Below are 25835 nucleotides of genomic sequence, written 5' to 3'. Positions count from 1 at the left end.
TAAGTCCATATTTTCCCCTCATACGTGTCCATTTTGAATTCTTCTCTCACATACTAAGAGTAGCAGCAGATTTTCTCCGCTCAGACTCTCACATCTGGGCAGAGGTGTGAAACACGAGTTACCCTCAGCAAGGAAAAAAAAAATCCTGAGCGCTTTGTACATTTTTATGCAATTCATATATACATGTCTTACACTTTTCTTTATTAATGCGCTTTAAATAACGTGAGGATGACACGCCATTCGAGGCCGTGCAGAACTGAAACGTGAGCGCTGATGCTTCACACCGCCGTAACGTTACAGATGCGTATGACTATTTTTTTAAAAACGTGTTCTGAAATAAAAGCTGTTAAAGTACTTACCATATGTTATTTTAAGGGAGCAGATAACAAGAAGGATGACTCTGCCCGAAGAGACACCGGGTAATTGGCCCATATTTTGAGTAAAATCCACATATAGTCGCCAGCGCGAGGCTGTGCTCCGTCAGGTTAAAGCGTAACGAATCTTAAAATTATCTTCAAAAATCGGAAAACGAATTATACTCGAAAGAGAAGATGTCTTTTGACTGTCAGAATGTCTCGTTTGACCACATAAATCCGTATAGTGCCTTCATTTGAAAGTTTTCTTCACGTAGTTGCGCTGTTGATCTAACTTTCTGAACTTCTCTCTTCTTTTCGTCCCAGTCACTGAAGTCGCAGACGGAGATGTTCTTCCGCCAACCCTACGGGTGGATCTATTGTCTGTGATGCGTCCAGAAATAACGAGCTTCTCAATAGTTTACTTCCTAGAAGTCGTTAAAATATTTACAGAGTTAAATTATGAATTTATTTAGCCTTGAGTGGGTTTTGGAAGAAGACTCAATTTTGTTACAAATATATATATTTTTTTTTTCAGTGGCGGAGGAATTTTCACCCATTCGGCAAAGACGAGTATGACTCAAAATTAACCCGTTCATACTTTTTCCTCTCCACCCGTTGACGTTATTTCATAAATTACCCACCCCTTTCTCTGGGGGGTTTGATTTAGGGAGTTTTATGCCTTAATTCATCGTCTTTCACATTTACCAGACGTATGTGTAGTAATAGAAAACCGATTAATTACAAAATGGTGTTGTTTTGGTCAAATGTATTATTACCCAACAACCCCATTTGGTATTAGGCTAATCTGCTTTCGACACGTTAATATTTGTCATTTGTGTGTTTAGTATTTGTCCCAAAACATTTGGATGACTTGGATTTTTATCCTAAATTAGTTTGAATATTTTCATAAATTAACAGCACATTTCTTCTCAATTTCAAATTTAAAGGAATATGAATATATATTATGTGTTAATGTCTCACGTTATGTTTCACTTTCCACAGATGATCAGTAATTAAAAGGCTTTATGTGTGTTATATTAAACTAGATTTTGTCATTTTGAAGCACTTTGAAGCAAATAAAGGAGCAAATGACCACACATTCTCATAGGAGAAAAAGGAAGTTAGGTTTCATTGACACATTAAATAGTAATACAATGAAATATGTATTGCTTATATATAGATGATGTGCATGAATTTATTTATAATAAATCCTGCAATATTCCATAAAAAAAGAATTGTCCATTTTGATTTCATGGTGACTGAAGTCCAGGTCAAGTCAAATTTTGGTGAATACGTAGCGGCCTGAGTCCAGCTTTTTGAGTTTCAATCTTACCATGATAACAGCAAACACAACATCCTCACAAATGTGTCATTCAACGCTTTTGAGAGTCCTAACAAAAATGACCAGTCATCTGCTGACATGGGAAATGTATATCAGTCAGTGAAACAAGTCCTGCCCCAGTTCTTTCAACCAACATCACATCAAAACATACAACACAAATGTCATGAATCAAGCACCATCTATCCTGAGATCATCAAAGATGTGCTGTGGACACCATTGTTTGAGATGTTAAGTTAAATGGGCTCCTGTTGTAAAGGCAAAATAAACAAATCAATCCCTTTTTTTGTTAATGTCCTCCGTTGCTTTCTGATGAAAGACTTTGCATTGAATAGAACAAATTAACCCTTCCAGTTTCCCTGTAGGGGGTCCAGCTTTGGTTTCTCTATGACTGCAATAAAGGGATTGCTGTGCCATAATACCTTCCTCCAGGGTGCCATAGACTTTCTGTTCTTTCCTTATTTTTCCAGACCCAGGCAAAAAATAAAATATTTTTTCCATAAATGTAATTTTTACTGAAAATATTGCATAATCTCAACACTGTTTGTTTTATCAACGTCACATTAATTTCATGGCTTCACACTGAACAATTCTAACCTATTATCCATTTTTAGGAGTTTCTATTGGAATCTCCCCTAAAGTCCCTAAAACAACGGCTTCAATCTTTGGGTGTGCCATCTGTGCCGTTGAGCTCAGATTATGCTCATTTAGCACAAAAAAAAAAACATCTGTGCTATGCGTCAGCTGAAGCCATCTGTAAAACTTAGTTTCATTCATTGTTATTTTAAATGTCTAGAAAATGAAAATGTCTGAGCAGGATCTAAGCATATTTTCCATAGTAAAGGGAAGAGAGTAAAGCTGCTACTTCTTGCACGTCAACTCAAGTAGAACAAAAAAAAGATTTTGTTGTAAATTTAGCAATTGATGAGCATCTCAAAAAGCAACATATTTGGTGTTACGTCAATGGCAGAGTAAAAACACCAGACTAGCCTCAAATTTATACAACCTCTCAAAGTTGGAACAAACTTCATCCCAGATTGATGGACACTTGATGCCAGGGCTGCAAATGTAAATATCAAAATGAATGAATGTCCCCATGATAAGGCAAAGGTCATCTGGAACTGCTGGGACAATTTTTAATGGCCTGCCATTCAAAGGGTGATTTATCTCAGTAGTAATGCGTCAAGTGGACCGGATAAAAACACTGATATATGGCGGCTGGTGGCATCAGAAGACTGATTGCCTCTCGATTGGCTACCTACACCCCCACCCTTTCTGCCCACTCTTCATCAGTGTGGGAAACTACACTTAGTACACACCAAAAACTCAGCCCTGACATTTAAGGAGGAAGTTACCAGATAGATAGATAGATAGATAGATAGATAGATAGATAGATAGATAGATAGATAGATAGATAGATAGATAGATAGATAGATAGATAGATAGATAGATAGATAGATAGATAGATAGATAGATAGATAGATAGATAGATAGATAGATAGATAGATAGATAGATAGATAGATAGATAGATAGATAGATAGATAGATAGATAGATAGATAGATAGATAGATAGATAGATTTGTTAATGTTTAATGTTCATTTCATTTTGAACAAATTGTTGCCAGTAAATAACATAAATTTAAATCTACAGTAAGTTACTGGCAAATAGCTGCCAGTAATACTGTAATTTCTACAGATTTTTCTAACAGTGTAGATAGATAGATAGATAGATAGATAGATAGATAGATAGATAGATAGATAGATAGATAGATAGATAGATAGATAGATAGATAGATAGATAGATAGATAGATAGATAGATAGATAGATAGATAGATAGATAGATAGATAGATAGATAGATAGATAGATACTGACGAAACCCAGCGGAAGCATCATCTATCTCTCACTCCGTTAAAATGAAATGGGAGAGAGGGGATAGGAAGTGAGGGGTATATTTAGTGGTAGATTATCTCCCTCTTCCTGTGACCTTTCATTTACACTTCAACATAAACTGGATGGCCCAGCAAAAACTGTAGCAGTTGCTGTAAGATGATCACAAAGGCTTAAGATCTTCAAATCCAAATGTGTAACATAAAAATGATTAAGGGATTGCGCAACTCATCCCTGTTTACTTCAGAAACCTTTTTCAAACCTTTGGGAAAAAGGCAGTTAGATGACAGCAGGTGAGGCATGAGAAAAGACAATGCATGGATTAGTTTAACACGTTAACTAATTTCTGCTCATCGTTTCCAATACGTTATTACCCATACGCATGCATCATCACATTAGGTCATCACATGACTTTTTACACACAAAACAGATCTACAAAAGTCGTCCGCAAAAAAATTAATTTATCAAAATCTAATATAAATGCTGGCATTGCAATGATGCCATAGTTTTATTTATAAAATAGGCCAACCTTTTCTCCAGAATGGGAATTAAATAGAAAGAGTTTGTTGTGATGTGATGAGCCATGTGACATGCAGTGGGCCTGTAATTTGCATCAGCATTATGAATATGACACACATGAAGCTGGAAAACTGTGCTCTTTTGAATGTAAGGTGTGTCTGAACACAATGGAGTGTTTGTACCGTTTGACAACAATATGCTAACAGGTAAAAGACCCAAAATCAGAAGGAGAACATGAAAATGACCTGGATATGGACCGAATATGCAACAGATGTCAAAATTCAAAATTGAAAGATTTACTTCCCTTTAACATGAGCTGGAAATCAAATTGGCCACACCAGAGGAAATACATTTTTTAAAAGGAATGACAGAAAGAACCACTTGTACTGCAATTTAAAGAAATCCTTGGTAATTCAAAGAATATTAGACCCATAAACCATTAAACCTCAAGGCTTCAAAAATGTTATCTTCATTAACATAGCTTTTCCTATTAAAAACCTCACCTAAGAATTGAATTTGAATTTAAAAAATGCATTCTTATTTCAACTCTGAAAGTGCAAAACCCTGATTCACAGAAATAGCAAACACAGACTTATTGCATTTCACAGTAAAAATGGGTTTAAAAAAGGGGGGGTTTATTTATACCATAGCTATCTGCTCTGACCCCTAAAAATGAGTTAGATGTAATAAAACAAAGTCAAGTTGATTCAGTCATTTAAAATAATATTTCGGCTTAAATAAACAGTTTAGATGTTACCACCTTTTTAGGTTACCTGACAAAAAATGTATACTGCAAAATGTGTACATATAATCTGCCATTTGGAAATTAGATTTCTGTTTGATGTCTGTGATAATGTGCATTGAGCTCCTTTTAAATGACTGATTAATCTTTAACATTTACAAGAAATGTAATACAGCAATAATTATAGGGCCCATAGAGGCTGTGAGAATTTGCACATTATCTTCAAGTTCTCAAGACTTTGGTTCACTTTGCGCAAGTGTTGCAGCAACACACTACGTCTAACCGTTTCACAGTGGTCAGGGCTCTGGGTCGGCTTGCGGCCCCTTCTGACGCAGCCTGGCATGAAAACTTGTCCTCAGAGGGGCAAAGACAGTAGAAAGCTTATTGGAAGAAGGCGTAAGGAGAGAGCTGAAAGTTAAAGCAGTGAGGTTCCTAAGGGGGAGAATTTTGTCCGTGTCCTGTAAGCGGACCTTGGGTCTTGGCCGGAGCAGGTGCGTGGAATTTGCTGTTGCAAATGTGACGTCTACTCAGCCATCACATACACGGTGAGAGGGCTATTTATACAGCACTGTGGGAAAAGGAGAGCGCACTTGTTTATGAGCATTGACCTACAGACATGAAGAACGAAGGCCATGCCATTTCAGCCTTAGACCCATTAGTGACATCAAGGTCAAAGTCTGCATGCGGACACATACAGTTCATATTTACATAACCCTTGCATCTGCAATCTTCATCTATCAGAATAGGTTTTCACTATCAAAATAGTCATTTTTACTATTAACTAACTATTAACTATGACTTTTGCCTCAATTAAAGGCAAATTAATATATATAATTTAAGTTAATTGTTTTTAAGTAATTTGACATATAGTCCACAAGACAAAATAAATTAAATATAGCATATAATAACAATACATATGTTAATTAGTAATAATATTAATAACAATAATGGAAATATTACCATATTGTGTGATGTTTGAGGAGGTAACACACCATTTTTAAGAACAGGATGATTTGTGTAAAGTTAATATTTTGTTTTGTGAAATAAATGCATATATCTGTTTTAGTTTTTTTTAAGATACATCTTAGATGCACCTATGAGGAAAAAATATCACTGTAACACAACTGTAATTGATTAAGGTATGATGTAAGAACCATTGTGATGATCCATTAGGAGTGTGTGTATGTGGGTTACAGTTGTAGGGTATGGCAAATCGTTTTAGAGCTCATGCTGAATAAGCCGCCCTTTGATTTTCTGAGGCTGGTCCCACTGGTTTAAAAGTGCACTGAGGTCAAAGTAATTCTCTATGCTCGGTAGCCTCTCACACCGTCCAAAGGGAATAAGGGAGAGAGAGAGACAAAGAGATAAATTAAACAAAAGATCAGTGATGGAAGTGCTGAAAATATCAAAATATACACAGATTTATGTATTACAGGCAGTATAAATACATACGCACACACAGAGACACATATGCATACATGTAAGTGCATGACAATTGGGGAAAGTGTAAAGTAAGTGAGCCTGGTGTTTTTCCTGCCATTGGTTAATTGTGTCATAAATCCAACTTGATGGCAGGCATGACTGGTATTCACACCTCCGACTTCAACAGACTCCCACAGCAGCGTATACGCTGTATATATTGTACGCGTATATATTAGGTATACCTAATCTAGATAGGACACTATTAATACTGCCATCTGCAGTCACCAGCTTGATAAATAGTAAGTGCTCCTGCAGGTAAACCAGCTAGCTTTTTTTTACAGAACAGACAGGTTATCATTAATGGAACATTTCAGGTTCAATATAAGTTATCGTCAGCATCTGTGGTATAATTACCTATTGCAGTTAATAAATAAATAAAACACAATTTTAAAAGAATGACTCTTGAGGTTTCAAACAGAATTGCAAAAATAACTGTTTTCACTGTCGTATAACTGGTTTCATGAACTGACAGCTTTTCCCTGTTGAAATAAATCAACCGAAGCTGGTTTGCTGGTCTTTGTTGGTCTCCTAGTTTGGTTAGGCTGGTCTGTTGGCTGGTTTTAGAGGGGTTTTGGGCACTTTTTAGCCTGCCCCCAGCTAAACATGTGCTTGAACAGACTGGAAGACCAGCTTAAAGGGTTAGTTAGTTCACCCAAAAAATGAAAATTCTGTCATTAATTACTCACCCTCACCCTCTAGTTTCAACCCTGTAAGACCTTAGTTCATCTTCGGAACACAAATTAAGATATTTTTAATGAATCCGAGAGCTTTCTGACCCCCCCAATAGACTGAGTAATCACCACTTTCAAGGCCCAGAAAGATAGTAAAGACATTGTTAAAATAGTCCTTAAAGTCCCCGTGAACCGGAAGTTGCAAACGACTTTTCTCCAGTGTTATGACGTATTTCCCAGTGAAACGGAATATTGAACAGAGGGCAGGGTTTTACTCTAGCGCTCCTCCTCTCCATCTCTGCTCATAGCAGACTAACGGTTTGAAGGGAGTGGTTAAGCGTTGCCCAAACCAATTCCTCAAACCTACGTCATCAGAGAAGGTCCTCCAATGCAGAGGGGAGGGGCATTTTCAGATTTTGATTAAAGATTACCATGGTAAAAATTTTTTTTTTTTAATATTTTCTTGCACGGATTAATTGTTCACCACAAGACTAGTAATATGCGCTAACAAAGTAAATAGGGTCAATTTTGATTTCATGGGGACTTTAATTTTATGAAGCGACAAGAATATTTTTGTGCGAATTTTTTTTTTTTTATCTACTTAAATGTCCTAATTGAACTAAGGCCTAATCCTGGCTTGATCTAAACCCTGTCTGTGAAATCTAGCTCATATGTGTTAGCAATATCCTATATCACAAATTCCTGTAATGCTTGAATGGTATAGACAGGGTGCAAAATAAGAAAAAAACGAACAAATTGATGATCAATTCTCTGCCTAGTCCGGTATAGTCCCGAAAAAGAAAACAAAACAATAATAATAATAATAATAATAATAATAAAGAAAACAATTTAAAGTAAGAATTCATGTAATAAAAGCTTCATAGCTTTTAAACATTCAAAGTGCAGAACCCGTTTACATAAGTGCCTTACTATATCAGCACAATTTGCTTTTTTTTTTTTAATTAGGGATAAAATGTTTTTCTGTGGTAATCAACATTATATGCATGCACACACATTGTTAATCAGACAGATGAAGTAGCCCTACAGATCTAGCCTAATTGCAGTGACACATTACTATACGTTCCCATATGGCTGATGAGTTGTACATACGAGGTTTAGTGTGACCTCGGTACGAGGGTCACTCCCTTTAGTGTGTGTGATGGAGATTGTGTACACAGGGTGAAGGGGCATCAAGCTTCAGCCGTCAGTCTTGTTTCAGGCTTGGTGAGGGTGGAGGGCAGTTCCCAGGCCCCCATGTGTACGTTGGGGGGCAATAACTCACAAGCTCCCTCAGAACTTCCTCTTTCGTCCCTGGTTTTTACAACCCCGTAGACTGGAGTACAGCTGCTCTTGCTCAGCGGTGCGAATTGAGGGAGCGTGAGATAGAAGAAACAGGAGGAGAGACAAGACAGCAGGAGAGCTGATGGAGAAAGGTGAAATCACAGTGTCAATTTGAACAACGAGCAGGAGAAAGAGGAAGCCTTAATATTCAAGGCATTTTGTGAGAAATATGGCAACCATAACGACAATATGGTTACAAAACATCACTGTAAGAACGACAATATAGGCTACTGACGCTGTGTGATTTATGATGGTTAAAGCGTCACTATAACAAATGAGAATGGCTTGACAAACAATTCTCATGCGAATGAGATATTAGATGTAATTTATCAACCTTTATCAATTCAATAAAATATATTGGACCCCTAACAAATCTTTTCCAACATATTGCACACCAAATATCATAACTTGGTATTACATGCCACGGTCATCACAAAAAAAGAAAGATATCCAACGAAACAACATTTTCAGAAAAAAAACCTATACCGCCATGATGCTGGGTTTTATTTTTCGAAGGTGTTGCGCACTGGCCAAAAATCAAAAGAGCCTTGAACTCTTCTTCAAAGCCAGTCAAACTGATTTTTTGTGAATTTTATCACCTGCCAGGCAATGACTCGTAGAAAAAAGTAATAGCAACAAACATGTAGGACACATTACATGTTTAGTAAGAAATTAATGTTAATTTTAAATAATACATTTTTTTCAAAAAATATTCAAATATTTTCAATTGTAATATTATTTGACGATATTATTGTTTGTACTGTATTTTTGATCAAATAAATGCAGCGTTGGTGAGCATAGAGACTTCTTTCAAAAACAAAAAAATTGGTAACACTTCACCATAAGGTCTCATTTGTTGACATTAGTTAATGCAAATAACTAACAAACTATTAACTACATATATTAACAGCATTTATCAGCCTATGCTAATGTTAGTTAATAAAAATTCTGAAAGTTCACAGTGCATAATTAGATCAACTAATGTTAACGTATGCGTAAAATATACTAGTAAATGTTAAAATGAACATTAACTAAGATTAATAAATACTGTATTGTTCATTGTTAGCTCATGTGAATGTATGTAGTTAAGTAATGTTCACAAATGAAACCTTATTGTAAAGTGTTACCAAAAAATCCTCCAAACCTAAAACTTCTGAATTGTATACGTGTGTGTGTGTGTGTGTGTAGCCAAACAGGCCTACAATAGTAAATAACTATTAACTAGAATGGTTTGCGAGTCCTCACCACAACCATTCAATCACTTGTTCACACATTTCAGTAACTTTCCCTGTAAACCGCTCAGAAACAGTGTGTGCGTGTGCATAATCAGTTTATGGTGTGTTTAGTACATGTGCAGCATACACGACCCCTGATCACACCAAGTATTTTAATCCAATCGGCTTCGTTTTCACATGACTGTCACGCACCCCTGCCACCATGGCAACAGAAAAGAGAGACGGGAAGAAAGTAGAAAAGAGGGCAAGAGATAGGAGTGGAAAATGTTCCCTCTTCGCCTCTGGCCTTATTACAACTATTAGTTCTGAATCTGAACTCATCTGAACCCCATCTTGTAAATGAGCGCTTGGCTGTTGTCCGGCCCAGTCTGTATCACACTAGAGCAACTTTTCAAGCGGTGTTGATGATCAACAGTAAGCAAACACTTCCCTTCTCACATAGCTTCCCACAGTGTCAGATAAAGGTCCTCTACGAAGGTGAGATAGAAAAAACAGATAGACCATTTTCTCAGGTCACAATGGCACAGAGCATTTTATCTCAAAGGGAGAATGTTTTTATCAGGTTTATAACTTTTTCAATCAATCAACTCTAGATCTCATCAAGTGTGGCTCATCAAGTGTAAGTGCCTGTTATGAGCCTAATAAAACGACATTTTCTGTGTAAAAAAGTGTGTAGGAGGAAATAGATACTGATGGTGACAGCAGGGTCGTGAACTACAAATCAGATACATATATGTGCCTGATACAAAGAGTTCTTGTGAATAACACTGCTGAAGATGCAGAAGCTAACTGAGAAAACTTTTCTGCAAACCTCAAGACAGCTGCTGCTAAAAACGCACCCACAAGTGAAATGCACGGCACAAGTTAGTTATATATCCATTCATTTCTGCAAAGAAATATCCAGCAATAGTTCAAGGCCTGGCAGTGTTTATCAGCAGGTCAGCCTCCGCAAACTCCCACTTCCCCCTCTGCAAAGAGAAACTAAGGGGTGAAGAGTTGAGTCTGTGCATTGTGGTTGGTGATGCACGCTATCGTGGCAGCTTCTCTTTTCGGCTATACCCACTTCCTGTACACACGGAGACATAACGGGGAACGAACATTAGTGTTTCGTTGTCTCTGCAAAAATGGTTAGCACCTTGCATCGAGTGTCTAAAATCATCTCTCTCACTCACTCTCTCGGTTTCCTTTTTGCTGAAAACTTATCACAATAACGGAGAACAGGAAGGTTTTATATGCTCACTGTTGGGCGCACTCTGGTGGTTGTGCAGGGAAAGACGTAGCGGACATTGACAAAAAAAAGCACTTTTTCGTTCATCAAAAAAGTTTTGCACATAAACGAAGCGACTGTGTGTGTCAGAAGAGAGAAAATGTATCAAAATGTACACCGTGTAATTTTTTTTTTTTTTTGTGGAAATGTTGTAAGGTTTTATTTGTGTTATTTTCTTGTGAAAAATATTGTTCTAAAAAATTGCAAGACATTTGATAAAAAACAGACGATTTGATATAAAGCGATGTCCCTCAGTCAGAATTCAACCCGTCACGTCAACCATTCTCCACCTATAATAATTTAGACTCCACCCATATGTGACATCATTTACCAGAAATTACATCATTCAGGCCTTTTTAACAGTGTTGTGTTGCATAAGATAGTATCATATCATAGTATCAAGTAGTACCATACTTTTTATTAATATTTTTGAGGCATATTATAGTCAAGGGAGGGTACTGTCAAGCTTAACAACTCAACCCTATCACATAAAAATTAAGATGGAAAATTATTTTTCAAAGTTTTATTTTAATCCATAAGTACTTATTTCATTGCTGCCATATATGGTCTACTCTCCTACACTACAAGAGGATCAGTGGCCATTTTGTACAGGAAACCTCAACCCCGTCACACTCAACCTTGTGACAGGGTTGAGTTTTTCACTTAATTTATGGATCATTTTAATAAAAAATATTTAAAATAGTCATGTTTCAGTAAAGAAAGATTTACCAAATTCATGACAACTCATAATTTTGTTATAAATAGAATATTTGATGTAATGTGCCCACTTAAACACTGACAAGCATCTTATCTCAGAAATGGCAGCCACATCAGCAGCAGAAAGACAGTGTTATGCATGCAGATATGTTGATCCAGAAAGAAGGGCACAACATGAAAAAGAAAAAAAAGAAAGAAAAAATATATAAAATTGAAGGCAATGCTCCCTTCAAACCGGTAACAGTCTTCAACCCCGTCACACTATTCTCAACCTCGTCACAGAAACACCACAGAAACACAGTTTGTCTATTTTTAACTTCAGTCTCAAAGAATTTGAAACAATTCATAAATATTACATTTATAATTATTAAATTGTTATGAGGGACACATGAGCAGTAGGTAGATGTTTGCTTTATAGCAAGTTTTGAGTAAAACCATCTTTAAAACAAGTCCATTTTGTCCATTAAAGGGTTGAGAATAAAAGGTGTTTAAATCTGAAAACACTGAAATTAATAAAAGGTATATATATATATATATATATATATATATATATATATATATATATATATATATATATATATATATATATATATATATATATATATATACATATATATATATATATATATATACATATATATATAATATATACATATAACAACATGAAAATAATGTACCCTCACCACATGAGATCCAGTCATCCTCGGGGTGTTCACATAGAACGCCTTTAAAAAAAAAAAAAAAAAAAAAAAAAAAACCAGCAAAGGTACACAAGCGTTTTCATCTTAAAATGCGTCTGAAGCAGCAACGAGGCACACCAAAACTATTAGACACATTAATCTTGTGCATGTATACATGTAAACTACTTTAAATCTACTTTTTAAACTTGCGCGGTCAAATGAAAAACAGAGCCCATGGGGCAGGTGACATGATGCGATAGTCCTACTTGCAAAATACTATTGGCACTTATGTCTCCAAGGTGTCTTTTAAAGAACACTGCATCTGGAAAGCACCTGTTTTGTACAATCATATGATAAGCATCTTTTTAAAAAGCAGTTTCGAAACCATAAACATCTAAAAGACATTGACATAGGCGTGCTATCATGATTCAGATTAATACTTTACTTCCCATACAACTGAAAACTTAGTTGTAAAAATGTTGTATTTTAGGATTTTTTTTTTTTTTTTTTTTACAACTGCAATGGACAAAGAACTATTGCTTCAGGTAGGTGATTGATGTCAGGTGAAATCCACGTCATAGCAGCAAACACAACTTAAAAAACAAAAACAAAGTATACCTTTAATTTGTGGCAATGACACCATTTCTTTAGGTATGATTGATGGTTACCTTGTATTGAGACATCTACTAGTCTAAAGATTAAAAAACATTAAAGCCAGAGTGAACTGTAAAAATGGGTTACAATTTATTTTAAGGTGTCTCTGTTACAGTGTAATAATATTTAAGAACTGAGTAATAATAATTAACTAGAAGTACTTACTATAGGGTTAGGGCCAGGTTTAGTTCCATGTAATTAAGCACAATTTATAGTAATTACTATAGTAACTACATGTAACGTGTTACAGACATTGTAAAATAAAGTGTTACGTAAAATGTCCCATTTCAGGTATTTGAATTTTTTTACCAAAAGCTATTGCTTCTGGTAGATAGTTAATATCACGAGACATCCACTGTCATAGTGGCAAACACAACCTACATGATGATAATAATAATAATAATACTGCATGTTCCTTTAATGTCCCCCCTCCTCCCTTTCAATAGTAATTATGTCCAGACCACATGACATTTAACACATATGACACAACTTTTTAAGGATATCATGTTAGAAATTCCCATCCAAGTTCATGCTTTCCAATCGTAATTCTAAAGAACTAGTATGAACATTCATGTGAAATGAAACAAAATGAATGGCCTACTTTGGCAACGAAAACCCCAAAAGCCACAGGCCAATGATACAATTTCTTTAGGTATGATTAGCAGTGACCTTGTATTGAGACTAGTGCATCCAGAGTGAACTGTAAAACAGAAAGAAAAGAGAAACAGAGTTTGAATCATTTTATTTATACTGTATGTTTAGTAAGATGAACAAATGCTCTTCGGATGAGCATTTTAGCCACATCTGGTTGGTACATGGACGCCTGGTTGGTTAGTGCGTGTTTAATTCTTCAATGCACGTACAATACAGACTAGTGTAAACTCTGAAAGAAAAAGCTGTAGTAACCCAAGTCAGATATCAACAACCATGCAATAGTCAGGACCTCAGATCCAGATATACTGTTCTAAACCGCACTGGATTACATCTGACCCAAATTGAAAAAAGTGGCAGGCCACCACTCTCCCCTGACACTATTTTCAATGATCTGGTCTGTATTGAGTAACTGGACATGACCGCAATCTCCTCACTGCAGCGTAAGTGCTGTTTGTTGGGCAACTTTTGCACCAAGAAAACAATAGAAAGTTCCATGAATGTACATTTGAAACAAATTCAAATTAAGACTTAATAACCAAACCATTTCATAAGGCTTTCAGAGATATGAGTTGAATTCTTGTATAAGTGGTTTATAGATGGGAGACTAACTGGGCGGACAGTACAATTACACATTTTGTGCTGATAGTTGGGGTACCAAAGCTTTAATAATGCAGCTGCCCCCCAAACTCCTCTTTCCAACCCACAATGTGCTAAAACTTCAAAACTGAATTAACATACTTCTGTTAATGAATCATTAATTCATAGGTTTAGGATTCACTGCTGCTCTATGGTACTGTTACACAGTATATAAGATACATTTTCATGAACGGAGGGATTTCACAAAGACAAACAAGAAAGCACACTTTCATTCTCTCTCTCTTTCACTCACACACACCAAGCAAGCGCAGACTAACTTCTGTGTAGTTCATTAAACAGATACCAGTGAGGATCAGGCTAGGGATTCAACAGCCTGTTAGGAGGGAAAGTGCCGGATCCGACAGTCTTTAAGAACAGGCTGTGGCTTTTAAAACACAACGTGAGCTTGTCGTCATTTGAGAGTCCGTCTGCTTTTCACCTGTAACCCTCTCAAGAGCCTCTTCTTCCCTCCGCATATCTGTCACACCTCACAGCCACCAGAAGCGTATGTATACGATCAGCATGATGAAGAAGACTCCACCCGCAGCTAGCTTAGCGTACGTGGAGCGAGTGTTCAGGTACTTAGCGTCGCTTCTGTATTTCTTCGACAGGCTGGACAAGTTGCTGGCCTTCGAGTCCAATGCTGAGGAAAAAAACATTTGAAGATCTCAAAAATACAGTAGAGAATTTTGCAGGTTTTGCTCAGGGATCTTAAACCCTTTCAGGTCAATGACTTCTTTAATGAATAGAGAGACTACCATTTTAAATCATCACAAGCATTATTTACCAGATAAGGCCTCTCCCCGCTGCAGAACTTCTTCTATGTTGGCCACCATGATTCTCTGTACATCCTGTAGCTCTGTGTTGATGTTGCTCAGGTTCCTGCGTGCTCTACTGTCGATATATGACTTTTTGGTCTTCTGAATATACGTATCTTTGGACAGATAGGAAGACAGAATTACAAGGTTGTCTCTTGATAGGAAGTAGATGAAGCTCTGGCTAATGAGAGAGAGTGAGGGCTATTACCAAACTCTATGAAAGAGTAGGGTCTGGAGACCGTAGGCACCTTCTTGCCATGTTGTTCGTGAAACTCTGCCTGCAGATCTTCCAGATAACCGAAGGCTAGCTTTTTAGGAAACACGGCCTCACAGAGAACCAGATAGCAAACGCCTTTCTCTATGACGTAGCTTCGAGAAGAGATGGGAAGAGACACATTTTATTAACAATGGGTTTTATCTATCACATATTTTTGTGTGAATCTTGAAATCACAATTTTTACCTACTTATTATGAAAAGGAAGAGAAAAGTTTTTCTATATATTTTTCTATTTTTGGAGCTGTGGTGTGCGAACTTTTCTCTTCCTTTTTGCAACTCTTTGTGGTTGAGCACCCTCATTGAGCTTTTTACCCATTAGATGTGTGCACTGCGCACTTTGTGTTCAACTATTTTATCAGCTTCAGTGTAGTTTTAATATATTGTACACTTACTGAAAAGCCATTGATCCAGCTTCTAAGGTGCATCGATTGGGACTCTGTTCGTTTAGTTTGCGGAAGAGCTGTTTGGCTTGGCTCTGATATTGCTGGAGGTCTCGACCCATCTAAGAACAAAAGTGCAAATTTATTAGATAACACACTTAATCTTACACTGATACATGATTTGACTCAATCCTCTTCAGAGGGATTTCACAAATCTAAAGGTGAACAAACCTTTTCACTTCCCTTCATGGCAGCATGAAAGGAGGAAACGTAAAGATGTTAGACCTTAATCGAACGGCTGCTGTAAAGGTAATGAAACTGCTGGGCACCTATTAGACACATTAACACCATTTGGAACAACTCTACAGAATTTTTTCATTATTTCTTCCAAATCTACCACAGCCCAAAACTTTGTCTTGGTCATTTAGACATCAACAACAGTTTTCACAAGCTAAAAATGAGAAACAAAGGAAATGAGCTGATTTGCAGTTTTTTTGTTGTTGCCACAAATACATAAAAGATGTTTTGTATCAGTTTATGGACAATTATAGCAGTTCAGCTGAACATAAAAAGTTACAGTCAAAAACAATACTGAGTGAAAAGTGACAAGCGAATGACATACTCTTTTTGTTGAAAGGGAACAGATAATTTTAATTTACACTTCTACAAGGTCATATCTGCCTACATAGTTCTTTGGATTACAGAAATAGCACGTACACGCACAAATATAATTGAGAAAATTCTGTCATTGATTGCTTGTCCTCAAGTCATTCCAAACTAGGGATGATTTAACATACATTACCATTACAAGACGCACTTCACACTAAAGCCTAACGTTAGTCTCTTCCCCAGACACACTTCTATATTCATATTTATCGTATGAGTATAGAAGATGTGGAGATGTGAAGCCCCTGGTCACTATACTTTATTTTTTAAATTGTAACTTACAGAAAAATAGAGCAATGAGCATTCTGCAAAATAGAGACACTCCTTTTGTGTTACATAGAAGAAAGGTATACATGTTTAGAGCAATATGAATATGAGTGAATGATGACAGAACTTGTCAGTGAATTATCCTTTTAAATACAGTCATTTTAAATCATCATAGCATCACTATCGTTATTAAATGAATAACATGAAGTACAACTGAATTTTTGAGGAAATGTGCCTGAAACCGCTAATTTAGGGGTTTATCCTAAAGTGCTTGACTATAAACCTAAAAAATCTATATGGAACAAATCATATCATATAAAATCTATATGGAAAAAGAAGCTAATGTTGTTTAAATGGGAAATACTGCAAATGTAGCGTTTATATGCGATTTAGTTATTATACTGGCTTAATACAATATCGCCGATGTTAAAAATATTAAAAACACCATTAAATAAATCAAGTAATTTGAAAATGAAGTCAGAATAATAAATTATGAAAACAATTATCAAATATTTTTACGATGTTGTTAACTTATTTGCTTGTGTTTTTAAACTATTTATTTAAAAAAAGGTTAATATTTAATATGGAGGGCGAAGACAAACGGAGTAAACCAGGTGCGAGTTCAAATCAAGACAGAAGAGGGCGCTGTTACTGATCAAAACCACTCAAATTATACGGTTACATCTCATGATTGATGAACCATCTCTCTGTGTGACCAATTACAGCTTTCAAACTGAGAATAAACGATGGAGACGACTATAATAGATACAGATTTACTGTTAGATTCCAAATAAAATATTTCATATTATGTAAACACTACAACGACGAATTACTGAAATCTGAGCTAATAACGACCAGATTAAAAGCTCTCTGCTGTTGTGGATTACAATTCCGGACAACTATACACTTTTGAAAGAAAACGCCATGTTTTCAGGGCATTGCTCTTTGATTTGTCACATCTTCAGCACACATAGGCCTAGTGTAGATGATATAATCTGATAAATCACTGAGCTCATACCTGCTCATCCTCCTGCATTGAAGCGGCCAGCGGCAGTCCATCCGCCAGGCGCGCGATCATTGTCAGCAGCACCATTTTACTGTAATGTCAGATTTACACACAGCAGGTGTGTGTGGAGCGGTTAACAGCTGTGAAAATATCTGTGTCTGGATTACAGCTTCACAACACTCCTCCGGAGTCCGTACACTACGCTGAGCTGGCCGGAAATACGTAAATATTCGGCATCACCGTATTATTGTCCCGCAGCGTTTTACTTTTTTAAACCACTATCTTTGGTTCCGCACATATGATTGGGGATTATATATGATTATATGTTGCTTTTAAATGACATACATTAACGATTTAGATCTGAAATATTTATCTAATATTTTGCCTTGGGTGTTCACCAGTCTACCGGAAACGTCCTATCTAACAAGAGTTGACACGTAGAGAGTTAACACGTTAACGTTAACTCATTTAACCCATTATGGCTCGGTTTCACAGACAGGGTTTAAACTAAACCAGGATTATGTTTTATCAATTAGGACATTTAAGTAGCTTCTATGAACATACCTTAAAAAAAAACATTTCTGATGTGCATCTTGAGACAAAACAATGGCACTTACATATTTTAAGATAGGCTATGTCAGTGCAAGTTGCTTTCAGTTAAAACAGTTCATACATGCATTTTAGTGTGGGACTAGGATTACCTTGTCTGTGAAATCGGGGGTATATGTCCACCATGGAATATTTATTTACACAATTTTACATAAATATATTTACATTTGTTTCTCCACAAAAAATAGCTGAAACAAAAGAAATAAAAACAACTATGCAATATTTGTGTACCTACTGTATTTCAGCACAATATCACTGAGATTTTAGCCTAACCTTAGATATTGAACTTGCCTTAGGCAATATTTAAAAACTGTGGCCTTTATTATTTCTGACTCCCCCAAAGATCACATCAGTTGCCCATTAAATGTTGAATACACAAACAGATATCAACGTCTTAAAAACAGATTAATAAAGTGTTGTTGTGATGTGATAAATAATAACTCAACAACTCCATTTAGTTATTGTTTTTCCAACATTAATAGATACATTTCCAAAAATACCAGAGGAAGGGATGTATAAAAAAGTATAAACGGGTTAAATTTGAGATGTCATAGATGTTACACAAGATGTGTATCTTGTAAAAAAGTAATAAGTGTATCCACAATAGAATGTGTCCAGTTAAAGAAAAACTATCTCTAATTTGTATTCAGACAGCTTTTTCTAGAGGAAATGTGGCCATGACATGAATTTTAAATGTTTCTGTTGCAGACACTTTAGCTTCCTTTACTTGCATTCTCACTGGGAGGAAACAGCACGTGTTGTTCCTTCTGCTGCAGTTGATAAATGTTCTGTGAAGTCAGCACTAAAACCAATCATTAGGTGATGATAGCACAGTCCAATGTGTCCTCATTCCTGAAATACTTGTAAAACTTAACATACCACCCCTACACTGTTTCCACAGGTACTTGAGACTTTCATATAGGTTTGTCAACTTGAGTGTGAGTAAACAATAGCCAGAATTTTAATTTGTGGGTGAACTATCCCTTTAAGCAGACATTAGGTGGTTGCGTGAGGTAAATCCTAGGGCTCTCTAACAATAAAGTGGAAAGACCAGAGAAAATATGGTAAGAACAAATGGTCAAAAAATAAAAAGCCACTGCTGACCAAACTCATTAAACTAGAAATAGGCAGATTTCAGGCTATTATGAGGTTGAATCAGAACTTCAAAGGAATATCTTGCATTGAATTTTGAATAATAATCTTTATTCAGTTAATTTCAAGATATAAAAATGTCCCTTTTTGTATTTGGAAATAGACAAATCTGCAAACATAAGAAACTATTGTTTCATGCTAATGGTCCATTTACAATTACATCAGCACCAGCCAAAGGAGTGTAATTAATACAGTATTAAAGAATATGTATAAAAACAAAAAGAAAATGTTAAAGATTTCATATGTGTGCTTTCCCACATGTAAGTGGGAAGACAAGAAATTGACAATAAGACAAGAAAAAACAAAACGTACAAAAAAGTATTTGTATACGATTTAGGTATACAAGATGAGGATTATTCTTAAATCTTTTGGGTAATTCAAGAAGGTTCATTAAAATTGCTAGATTCATTGTAATGTTATTACATATATAAAGTAAATGCAACAGATTTCATATATGCGTTTACAACAAATGAAACATTAAAAAAGTAAAAAGTATAGTGTATGAAAAGTAAAAAGCAAGCAAATATAAGATACAGTACGGTACATTAAAATGCTGTAGTGTAAAGAACAGTTTACAGCTTGAGAACAATACAAACCATTTTTTTGTGCAATTTCATGTAGGTTCACTGAAATTTCTACTTTTATTTTAATGTCTCTGAGAGAAGTCCTTGATTTTCTGTGCTATAGCCTGGGCCTTTGAGACGGGGCACGGCAGCAGCGGGAGTCGGGGAGGACCCAGCACTAACCCTGACACTTCACTCATCACCTGCTTATTCACACCCACATCAAAACCTGCAGAGCAAACATGAATAAAAGTTAATCAAAAGTATAATTTACACAACAACAACAAAAACAATGTCTTACTGACACCTCCCAGCTTTACTGGGAATACAATACCATTCAAAAGTTTGGGGTCAGTATAATTTAATATTTTAAAGAAATTAAGAATTGTATTTAGCAAGGACTTATTAAACTGATCAAAAGTGACAGTCAAGGGATTTATAATGTTACAAAAGATTTCGATTTCAAATAAATGCTGTTTTTCTGAACTTTATATTCATAAAAGAATCCTTAAATGTGTCACAGTTTTCCAAAAATTATTAAGCAGCACAACTGTTTTCAACATTGCTTAAAAGAAAAAAAATGAAAAATCAGCATATTACAAGGATCATGTGACACTGAAGACTTGAGCAAAGGCTAATTAAATTTTTGCATTGCATTCACAGGAATAAATTGCATTATAAAATATATATTAAAATAGAAAACCGTTATTTTAAATTGCAATAATCTTTCACATGTTTTACTCTATTTTTAATCTAATAAATGCTGCATTGGTGAGCATAAGAAACTTCTTTCAAAAATCTTACAAACCCCAAACATTTGGAAGGCGCAAAACAGTCAACTCACCAAGGTTCTTAGCAAATGTGATGACCTCCATAAATTCAAGCTGTAAACAGAAGCAAATTCATTAACCTGAATATTAATTCATTAACCTGAACACACGCTGATGAAGTAAAAACAGTCCAAAAGCACTAAATGAGAAATGCACTTGGGAAGAATGATGTACCTGCAGGGCTTTGGACTGCATGTGGTTGCAGTTATCAAAAGCAGAAAGCATCTGGTTCACTATGAGTCCGAGGTAGTTATATGTGCTGGAGAGGATAGAGAGAGAGAGTGTTGCATGGTCTTCAGCAATGCATTATTTATAGGTTACGTTTTTTAAGCTACTGTTTTTCAATCAAATCAGCCACAGGAGACACTGAACGACACAATAGCTATGTTTCCATCCACCTACTTTTATGCAAATTTTGGTATATTTAACAGAAAAAAAGGTGCAAAAATTCTGAAAATGTACATTAAAAAAAATGTATGAGCACAATAAAGGTGGATAATTTATTTTTTATCAGACAAGATCACATGCACATAAATTATGATGGAAACATATTTACCAAATACAGAAACTCATGTGACTGCCTCAACAGAGGATGTGATTGGAAAACTGCACTAACCAGTGAATCAATTTCATTGCACAGCATCTCAAATGTTGGCTTGATCATTCTGAAATGCCTGAACCAAAGTCTGTCATCAGAATGCTTTGGTATTACGACCTGCCAGAAGTGTCTCACATGAGTGTCACTTGTGCCTCAGAGCGGACAGGCAAAATTCTATAACCACTGTAATGTTATCTTGCATTCGGAGGCAGATGAATGGTGCTTTGAAACACAATCGTGTGAGACACTATTGGCAGGTCGTTATACTTAATCATTCTGATTTGGTATAACGAAACTGAGGCCAGAGAAAGAGTTGTAAGATGCCATGATTTTGGCACTCACCTTCCTACTGCTCCATGAACACCTAGTACCAAAGCTCCCAAGAGTTGCTGTGTAACAAAGTGTGAAGTAAAACACATAAAATCAAAACCGCAAGTTTATATAAATGTGACACTAGCAGGAAAAATACAGTAGAGGTGATTTCATACCTCATCTACTCCGAACAAGACAGACCATTTATGGGACTGACAGTAACAGACACACTGTCCGAGATCCCTCAGGTCAGTCCCGCTGTATTTCACTCCCTGAAATGAGGGGATCATCTGCTCTATCCCATTTAGCACATCAGCTGCCTCCACTGAAGAAAGAAATAAAGAGGAAACTCTGACTCATTCAAAAATGTAGTACTGTACAATTCTAAAAAAATGTACAAAGTTGTTAGTGTTTTGACTGCCAGTAATGATGACGACATGGGGCTGCACTTACATTCAACGCCAGTCATGGCTGGAATATGATAATAATACATTGGAACATCTGGAGCAGAGGTGCTCACTTCCTTTATAAACAACCTCAATGCATCTGTGAAAAGATGAAGGTCATTTGTTTTATGAAAATCATACAAAAGCACATTTGGTAATACTTCAACATAGAATTAATAAAGTAGAGTTTAAAAAAAGAGGTTAAAACCTGAATTAATGGGTTTGAAAAAGGAAGGAGAGATTACTGCTATGCCGTCGGCCCCTATACTGGCGGCATGCCGAGCCTGAAGGAAAGTAAAAAAACATCCACTCAGCATTTTAAACAGTCACGAGGAGGGAACTAGCCGTTTATCTGCACATGCTGTAACACGAATGGATAAACTGCGAATGGGAGGAAAATATGTAACAGCGGGACTGCTGTTATGAAAATGGAAGAGTGCATAAAGAAAAGTGGTATACGCATGAAAGATGCAGATAATGCATGTGAATAAAAGGGGACGTGAAGCAGTGTGCTCACCAGTTCTTGAGAGTCTTTTACACTCATGCAGCCAACATGAACAACCACTTGCTCAAGCCTGAACACAACACATACAGTATAAAGAAATTAAACATCTGGCAAGGGCAACTTCCATGGGAAAAAAATAATAAAGATGTGTATTAGGGTGTTTCCTAACCTATAAACAAATTTGGCCTTGTAACCTTTAAAAAAAATAAACTGTCCACTTTGTCCACTAATAGTGTCAAACAGTGGACATGCGTATTGCATCACTGGAGAACTGTGTTATTTTTGCCAATTCCCCCTTAATAATCTTTAAAATGTCCACCACATATGTAGCTTAGGCCCTAACTGCTAGCAACACCACAGTCATGAAGTCAGGAAAAAATGGCCAACTCCTTTGTCTTGCTAATTTTATAGCTAGAAATGGATGCATCCTAACTTTTCACTACTAACACGTTTCATATAATTTGAGATTATTACTCATTAGGAGTAAAACTGCTGGTTGTGGTGGAAATGTAAAAAAGTATGTGAATCATTTTCAAACTTATTATGTTTTTTTTTCTCTCCCACTTTTTATTTAGATTTTTAAATCTAAAAGTAACAAATTTAAATTTTAAAAAATATTTCAAATTTCTTATGATGGATTTGCCCATTTTAAAAAGGTATGTCTGAGTCAGCAAAATCTATACAAGAAATAAAAGTGAGAAGTAGCAGAAAATAAACGATGAAGACATAGTAAACAAAATGCTTAATGTGCCCTTCGCAAGTTTTTCTGTAAAAATAATGTCAAAATTATTTTTTGTTATTACTTTTATAACCCCTGGGACATAATCATTACCCAAAGCTGAATAAACTCCATAAACATGCAACAACTCACTTGCCCTTTCCATGTTGGCACCAAGCTGCAGCAATCTGCTTCCTTTCGTCCACAGTTAGAGAACAGCCCTCGCCTGTAGTGCCATTAACTACCAAAAACAAAGTGCTTTAGATTACAAATAACATAAATGACAAAACATGCTGTCTTATTCCCCAAAATCTTTGATTAAATTTATAGGTTTGACTTACCAAACACACTCTTGACATTCTGTTTTTCTATGAGGTAATCAATGTATGGTCCAATTACAGAGAGATTGATCTCCCTAAAAACAGCAAAAGTTGAATATCAATGACCAAATCACTGCACGCCAGGTAAGTTATATGATTGTGTAAGGCTTTGTTTGGGGAATGAAGTATTTCACCCTTCTGCAGTAAGTGGTGTGAATGTGGCTGCCACGAGACCAGTGAGCTTTTTCACACTTCGAGACATCTCTGCATACACAACAACGAGAAACTGCGTATTATTAAAACGTCAAAGCCTAACGTTACAGACCAATTCCATTCACACGACATGTCACACGTGTAATGCAACCAGTTTTTAAATCGGTCCAGAAAAAGTCTCAAGTTCTATTATTTTCCGACCAAATACATTTGAATTCAGTCCACAATTAAAAGACAGTCGCTTACCTCCCTCTTTCAATGGCTAAAAGCGTTCAGCTCGGGCACTCGTTGCACTACTGCACTTTTTTGTAGTTCTACATGACGTCACTGCACGAGCCAATCATGTGATGCATGCTCACGAGGACCAGAGAATGAGAATGTCTAATAGGAAGAGAATTGGCACTCTCTGCTTACTTCCGGGTTCTGGATTGGTTGCAGTAACACGTCTCTGTCCATGCGGGGGCGCTCGCGAGCGAGTGCAGAATGAATGGAGGTCTATGGCGAAATACCCCTCAAAACCCACTTTTCTCAGGATATAATTTTTTGTCTAGTAATTTGAATGTTGTATTCGAAAGGAGATGCAAAGAAATTACACATTGCTGGGTGTTCGATTTTTTTAGAGTCACTTATTTGGTTTAAAAAGTCTTTTAAAATGTCAATGACGTCAGAATGCTGACGTCATTAGCAGAATGCTAGCGTGTTATGGGCAACAACAACTCAACCTGTAAGAAATAGAAAAGAAATAAGTACTCGTTCATTCAACTTTCGACCTAAAACCCATGTTGAACTTGCAAAACCTACAATAAAATCTGAGATTTCTCAACGGCATTTGGGTGAAAGAGACACATTTAGCCGTATAGCCCCATTGACTCCCATTCAGTCTGCACTCGCTCGCGATCACCCCCAGTGGAATTCTAATGGAACTGCAACCAAAATCAATACAATGGGGCTGAATAGGGAGTGCCAAGGCTCTCCGTAGACGGGCTCTGCGAGGACGCAACTTAAAAGCACTTTTTCTTTGAGATTTTATTGGCGGTTGACAAACAACAAAATGGTGTATCACCGCCACCGACTGGTATGGAGTGTGGATCAAAATGACATTTTTATATCCTCTCCCACAAATTAGTTATTCTAAGATACTGAAAAATAAAACTAGAGCATTCATTTCCCGAGTTATTTTGTAAAATACTTTCTGACAGTAGGCTATAGCATAACATGTTCCACAGTTTCTTCTTGCCCACAAAATTCACACCTTAGGCTATCATGTTTACCCATTTTATAAAGTTCTGTTTGCATGTTCAAATCTCATCCTTGATATTATTATCTTATCTCTCCTGTTTTTCCTGCACTTCTCATCTCTCCCACTTTCGTTTGAATTCTGTAAAACCATCAACCTTTCTCCTCCATATTGTTTTTGCCACCTTACCTTTAACCTTTCCTTAATAATACTCTTGATTTCATTCTTACTTATACTAACACTTATGTTAATGTCGTTATTTTTTATGACTTCTTTTGCTGCCTTATCTGCCATTTCATTTCCTTGGATACCAATATCATGTGCGGGTACCCATAAAAATATCACTGTAAGTCCCATCATATGAATTCTGTAAAATGTTTGCTGTTTTTAATTTAAAATGTCTGGTCTACTTTTCGAATTACTATATTGTAAGCTAACTAATGATGAACTTGAGTCTGAACAAACAACTGATTTCAAAGGTCTTATCTCCTCTATCCACTGTGTTGCTAATAATAGTGGAATCATTTCCTCTGTATAAACAGATCATCACTGATCCTTTTCCTTAAAGTCATCCTAAACTCTGGAACAGTAAAAGCAACTCATATCTTATTGTCTATACTCTCTGATGCAACTTAAGCACTTGTTGCTACATCTTGTGATAGATTAGATATGTGATAGATTAGGCAGTTACTTTTTAATTTTATTTAGAGGACTTGTATGCATTATATTAAGAAA

General features: G+C 36.1%; 3 protein-coding genes across 6 annotated transcripts in view; all 3 read right to left on the bottom strand.

Moving 5' to 3' along the window:
• The window catches only part of notch2 (notch receptor 2), a 65882-nt gene extending 65197 nt beyond the window's left edge, over positions 1–685 (bottom strand). The window contains exon 1 of the mRNA XM_081348153.1: positions 360–685. Within this exon, the coding sequence (XP_081204279.1) occupies positions 360–432 (73 nt within the window). The 5' untranslated portion in view covers positions 433–685. The remainder of the gene's footprint in view (positions 1–359) is intronic.
• Positions 686–12752: 12067 nt separating this feature from the next.
• sec22bb (SEC22 homolog B, vesicle trafficking protein b) lies at positions 12753–17883 on the bottom strand. 3 transcript variants are annotated; one of them, XM_081348167.1, is made up of 6 exons: positions 17610–17840; positions 15890–15987; positions 15671–15780; positions 15210–15370; positions 14971–15117; positions 12961–14826 (listed from the first exon to the last, which is right to left on the bottom strand). In XM_081348167.1, exons 2-6 carry the CDS (start codon positions 15905–15907, stop codon positions 14672–14674), a joined length of 591 nt encoding a protein of 196 aa, XP_081204293.1. In that variant the 5' UTR covers positions 15908–15987; positions 17610–17840; the 3' UTR covers positions 12961–14671. The 3 variants fall into 3 exon arrangements, with proteins under 3 accessions (XP_081204292.1, XP_081204293.1, XP_081204294.1); XM_081348166.1 differs by lacking the exon at positions 15890–15987 and having other exon boundaries at positions 12753–14826; positions 17610–17883; XM_081348168.1 differs by lacking the exon at positions 15890–15987 and having other exon boundaries at positions 13608–14826; positions 17599–17843.
• Positions 17884–19131: 1248 nt separating this feature from the next.
• npl (N-acetylneuraminate pyruvate lyase (dihydrodipicolinate synthase)) lies at positions 19132–24205 on the bottom strand. 2 transcript variants are annotated; one of them, XM_081348163.1, is made up of 12 exons: positions 24110–24205; positions 23845–23914; positions 23672–23745; positions 23484–23571; positions 22625–22682; positions 22316–22391; positions 22115–22207; positions 21838–21986; positions 21692–21738; positions 20926–21010; positions 20766–20805; positions 19132–20150 (listed from the first exon to the last, which is right to left on the bottom strand). In XM_081348163.1, the coding sequence occupies exons 2-12, from the start codon at positions 23910–23912 to the stop codon at positions 20005–20007; spliced, it is 924 nt and encodes a 307-aa protein (XP_081204289.1). In that variant the 5' UTR covers positions 23913–23914; positions 24110–24205; the 3' UTR covers positions 19132–20004. The 2 variants fall into 2 exon arrangements, with proteins under 2 accessions (XP_081204289.1, XP_081204290.1); XM_081348164.1 differs by having other exon boundaries at positions 19381–20150; positions 23845–23936; positions 24110–24183.
• Between the last annotated feature and the right edge of the window lie 1630 nt (positions 24206–25835).

The sequence above is a fragment of the Scardinius erythrophthalmus genome (genome assembly GCF_964197995.2).
Source record: "Scardinius erythrophthalmus genome assembly, chromosome: 20".
NCBI lineage: Eukaryota > Metazoa > Chordata > Actinopteri > Cypriniformes > Leuciscidae > Scardinius > Scardinius erythrophthalmus.
Note: the sequence above shows the minus strand (reverse complement) of the source record. Positions and strands in the feature narration are given on the sequence as shown.

Coding starts and splice junctions, on each gene's coding strand:
- npl (XM_081348163.1), bottom strand. CDS start 23,912: ATGTCTCGAAGTGTGAAAAAGCTCACTGGTCTCGTGGCAGCCACATTC. Junction 20,806..20,925: donor TGCAGTCCAAAGCCCTGCAG/GTACATCATTCT, acceptor TTCTGTTTACAG/CTTGAATTTATGGAGGTCAT. Junction 20,151..20,765: donor CACATTTGCTAAGAACCTTG/GTGAGTTGACTG, acceptor TTTGCTCTGCAG/GTTTTGATGTGGGTGTGAAT.
- sec22bb (XM_081348166.1), bottom strand. CDS start 17,684: ATGGTGCTGCTGACAATGATCGCGCGCCTGGCGGATGGACTGCCGCTG. Junction 15,781..17,609: donor CAATGCAGGAGGATGAGCAG/GTATGAGCTCAG, acceptor TTTTGTTCTTAG/ATGGGTCGAGACCTCCAGCA. Junction 14,827..14,970: donor GCGGGGAGAGGCCTTATCTG/GTAAATAATGCT, acceptor TTTTTTCCTCAG/CATTGGACTCGAAGGCCAGC.